The sequence below is a fragment of the Nicotiana attenuata genome, chromosome 3, assembly GCF_001879085.1.
Source record: "Nicotiana attenuata strain UT chromosome 3, NIATTr2, whole genome shotgun sequence".
NCBI lineage: Eukaryota > Viridiplantae > Streptophyta > Magnoliopsida > Solanales > Solanaceae > Nicotiana > Nicotiana attenuata.
In genome coordinates, this window is record NC_031991.1 from 64,855,505 (window position 1) to 64,860,429 (window position 4,925).

The following is a 4,925-nucleotide window of genomic DNA, read 5'->3' on the forward strand; positions in this document are numbered from 1 at the left end:
ACGACGATTAAACATCATTTAATTAATTATAATAATAAAAAATAAATTCAAGTTCTATGTCCTGTGGGTATAAAGTATTTCTAAAATTATTTTATTTTAAATGTAATTGCATATAATTTTATTTAATAAAAATTCATTTAATCTAAAACAAAAATTAAATAATAATACTGTAAATATTACTAATAGTGAATCAAAGTATATAACTTTCTTTTAAAAAAAATAAAAGGTTGCACGGGACGATTACCGGTAATAACCGGTAAAGTTGGAGCGAAAAGTAGGCAAGGTTACCTCGAAAAGAACGGCAGTGATGTTATCTGATAAAAAGCAAAGCTATGACTTCATTTAAACTTCTTGTGTACTATTTCCCTCACATTTTCCTTTCACAATAAACAAACCCTCCTCCCTCAAAGCCGAAAAACCAGAGCTCTAATTAAGCTCTATTTTCTGTTGCTATTCTCATTTTTTTTTTACCAACAAACTGTTAACGATCTTGTTAGCTATTTCCGAAATTCTGAAGTTGGAGCTAGTTTTAAGTGAAAATAATGGAGAGAGATTTTATGGGTTTGACTCATCATGTGAAGCAAGAAGTAATTGAAGAACATATAGATCCAGGTATCATATTGTCTTCTCGTTTATGTTTCATGTTTTCTCTTCCTCTTATTTCAAGCTTGAATCTTTAGGCCAGTTCCATATTATTAATGTTTCTATGAAAGATCTCTTCTGTTTAAATCGTCCCTTTTCCATTTAATTAGTCTCTTTAGTTGAAGAAATTGTTTTTCTTGTAAACCAGCTATGGAATCAAGCCAAATAGTATTCGAAACTTATATGAAGCAGTAAAGCTCGGATATCTTGATCTATCTCAAGATTTTTGTTTCATTTTTGAAAATTTCCTTCTTCCCCAAACAGTTTCCTATTCGTCAAAACAATTACTGTATTTTATTGGTTTAATCTAAATTTAACAGCTGTATAATATTATATTAGCAACGTACTGTGGTCCACGTTGAGTGGGAATACTTCAAAGGTAAAATTAAATAATGGCTAATATTTGTTGCGGAGTGGGTTGTGCAACCATAGATTTAGTTTTTTAATAAGTTTGGATGTTTCAAGGGAGGCTTTGTTTAGACTTTAGTGTAGTCCATGCACCTTTTTTGAATGCATATTGTGCGTTGGATATACATTACTAACGTGCACCTGATAAGCTCTTATATTAGTTTATTTGTGAAGAATAAATTAAAAAATTTAGATTAATTATGGTGCCCCACAAGTCACCTTCTTTAATGAATATTAAATTATGGTGGTACATTACCAAGAACAAGATTAAAGTAATGAATAAAGTACTTTTGCTCCCCCATTAGAATAATGTGCTATTAAAGAAACCCCAACTGGTATGGCTCTATGTATAAACTTTTAAACTACTTTGACCAGATGGTTTTCCATGTTCTTTACTTCATCTTATGTATTGGAAAATACAATATTGTATATTATTATATTGCACATGAGATGCTTAGCAGTTAGCAGCCTGTATTTAAATTCCAAGAAAGAGAACATGTTCACCCCCTTTTTCAGCTGCACCTGTATGCACTTTGAATTATTTATTTGATCAGATGTCTTATTATTAGGGAAAAAATGTCTGGGAAAAAGCATAGAGGTAATGACAATTTATAGTTTGGTGGGTCGGCGTCTCGTCTGTCTTTTCTGAATATATACTTCAAACAATTTACCAAGGAGTTGTCTTTTCTGTATTGGTAGAGTTAAAAGTTGAAGTAGGTATTTAATTTCTTGTATATCAGAAGCCTGTTTATACACATAGAAAATATAATGTTGGATGCAACTAATTAAGATGGTATCTTCTTCTCTTCTTGTCTTATGTTGCAGCACCTCTGAGAAGTTCAGCAATGCAGTGGTCATTCTCGAACAACATCTCGACTCATCCTCAATACCTCTCTTTCAAGGGTGCTCAAGAGGATAGGCTGAAAACTGGTTTTGATTCACTTGCATCAACTGGATTGGTGACTATAACCACAACTGAAGCTGTCGACTCAAGTCATCGACCGTACTCTGGTGTCACACAGGTTTGTTATGGATCTTCATAAGCTGTATTTTAATCATACCACCTAAAATGCCTATATGGGATTTTCAAATGGTACCAGAGATCTTGTATGAATACTTTCGTATTCGCTGTCTTTTCATTAGTTGTTCCTCTAAATGTCAGAATAATATGATGCTTGAAAAGCAAGGTGGAACGCACTACACGTCGACAACTTTCTCTCCTCATCACTATGATGCTCACTCCGTGCATCGATCTCATGGAGTCAGAGTGCTCCCAGTTTCCAACCTAGCAAATCAGATTTCTGTATCTATGACTATGCCTGGTCATAAGTCCTTTGTTTCTCCTCTTGGACAGAATCCAGTTGCTAGCCCCATTTCAGCTGTTCCAACTAACAGCGCTGTCGTGGGCACAACTGATTTAAGGTATGTTTGCCAATATTGATATAAGATATCTTAATTGAGAAAACTTTTACTGAAGGGGGATGCTGAATTTATTATGGATCTCTATTGGCAGGGGTGCTCCGAAAACTCCCCCAGGTCCTGCTCAGTTGACCATCTTTTATGGTGGTTCCGTCTGTGTTTATGATAATGTTTCGCCAGAGAAGGTAAACGCTCTAGACCTTTATGTTCTCCTGATGTCGGTCTCATGAATGTATCTTATGTTGAAAATTTCACCAATTATATCTTCTTTTGTATTAGGCTCAAGCTATTATGTTGCTTGCTGGAAATGCACCACCTGTTACACCAAGTGCAACATCTACTCTATCTCCAGTTCAGGCGCCTATACCCAAGTCCTCTTCTGTTGACTCTTTTGTTGTAAATCAGTCCCACAACACAACACCTACTCTTCCCAGCCCCATTTCTATAACATCTCATTGTGGATCTCAATCTGCTGGAGTGTCTAGTAATACAAATGGAGTAACTATTATCAAATCAACTGGGGTCCTACCATCTCCTTCTAATAAAGCAGGACTTTCCAAATTTTCCAGTTCCATAGGATCTGTTCCTGCCACCTTTGTTCCATCAGGTATATTCTTGTGCTTTTCAAACTGAAAAATGACCAAGATTCTTGGCTAAATTTGTTTATTCGTACGATATGTCAGCAAAATGATTGGCATTTATCATATGCAGCTGTACCGCAGGCACGCAAGGCATCATTGGCTCGGTTCTTGGAGAAGCGCAAAGAAAGGTAATTTGGGGTTTGTTTTCATCCTAATTTGAGTGAATTTTTGCTGTTTCATAAAGTGTAAGAGAAAGGGGAGCGCTTTACCTGTTTATCTCAAAGGATTTCTTTTCAGATATTATTCCTTTTTTGGTACTTCCCTTTAAGTGTGAAGAACTCCACGTTAAAAGCTTGTTGTGTTCTTGAATTCAGGGTAATAAGTGCATCACCTTACGACACCAGCAAGCAATCCCCAGAATGTAGCACTCTTGGATATGGAAGCAGAAGTTTCGCTAAATATTCTTTAGGCTCTTGTCCTCCCCAAGTAATCAATTTGGTCAAGGAGACGTGAAGTGCCAACGGTGGCAAAATAATGTAGACACAAGATGAAGACTGTACCAGATTAGATTATTAAAGCTAAATTGGTGTTCATTTTGACTTCAATACTTCAGTTCTCTCTTAGATGCGATATATTATTCTAGGTTGTTTTCCTTGTAATTGTGATCAGAGCCTTTTCATCTGAAAACACTATGAGCCTTCTGTAGGTTTCCATTTTTGCCAATGTAAAGAAGCATTCTTTTCAATGTTATGTTTCATTCTACTTTTTGAGCCCGTTTGGTTGGGCTTGTTTTAAGTGACTTTTAAGCCAAAATAGCTTTTAAGCCATAAGTTACGAATTCTAACTTTTGGCTTTTGGCTTGTTTTTGTCATTTTAGCTTAAAAACAAGTGCTTAAAAGCACTTTTTTACTTTATCCAAATACTACAAAATGGCTTAAAAGCTATTTTAACTTAAAAGCACTTAAAACAAACCAATCCAAACGGGCTCTTTGTCTGGCATTTTCTTTTCGCAGTTTCAGGTTTAGGGTTTTGGTATTACGTCTTCTTGATTTTTTAGGATTGTTTTGTGTTTGGATGAACACTAAGTTGGAATTGAACAAAATTGTTTGCTGTTGCTGGGAAATGGGTTGGTATAGTTGTATACGGTCAAAATCGGGCTCGCCCCTTGTGTGATTAATCGAGACTGGAATGTGATAGGTTAAGGTTCGACCTCGTATTATATCTAACCATGATGCAAAATTAGATCGGCGAGCTCGTGACCCAAAGACCGAGCAAGATCGAAACCGAGCAAGATCAAGGGGAACTTATCGAGCCAAATAACGGACAGCCGAAATATCCGCGATCGATCGAGGATCACGGCGGAAATCTCGGCACATATCCAGGAGAGGCCTAGTAATTAGCAAATCATAATTTTTTTTACCCTGTATAGAAGTGTACCAAGAGTAGGACACCCCTACTATATAAAGGGGGTCTGATCATTTGTAACAATTATCATATTTACGCAATACAAAGCAATATACTGTCTTTTTCTAGCTTTCATTATCTTGTTACTCTGTTCATACGTCAGTTGAAACATCTTTTGGTTTAAGGGTGACTGAACTCGAGGGTCAATCGTGTGGTTTGCATTTATTCTTTTATCGTCAATTTTAATATTAATCTGTCTTCTTAATTTGTGCCAAGTTATATCATGTATCCTTAAAACCGCGTATAAATTTAATTGTTATCCGTTTTTTAGGGTAAACAGTTTGGCGCCCACCGTGGGGCTAAGGATAATAGTGATTATCTGGTACAAACTTTCGTAACATACACTAGTTTACACTTGTTCTTTGAAGTATCTTTGATTACATGACTAAAAAATGTCAAACTCTCAGTCAG

The 4,925-nt window shown here is 35.8% G+C and overlaps 1 protein-coding gene across 4 annotated transcripts; it reads left to right on the forward strand.

Annotated features, from left to right (window-relative positions):
- LOC109223947 (protein TIFY 6B) lies at positions 333 to 3,815 on the forward strand. 4 transcript variants are annotated; one of them, XM_019388451.1, is made up of 7 exons: positions 333 to 612; positions 1,876 to 2,072; positions 2,213 to 2,472; positions 2,564 to 2,654; positions 2,749 to 3,076; positions 3,181 to 3,238; positions 3,425 to 3,815. In XM_019388451.1, exons 1-7 carry the CDS (start codon positions 543 to 545, stop codon positions 3,561 to 3,563), a joined length of 1,143 nt encoding a protein of 380 aa, XP_019243996.1. In that variant the 5' UTR covers positions 333 to 542; the 3' UTR covers positions 3,564 to 3,815. The 4 variants fall into 4 exon arrangements, with proteins under 4 accessions (XP_019243996.1, XP_019243997.1, XP_019243998.1 ...); XM_019388452.1 differs by lacking the exon at positions 333 to 612 and adding an exon at positions 1,525 to 1,648; XM_019388453.1 differs by lacking the exon at positions 333 to 612 and adding an exon at positions 1,655 to 1,763.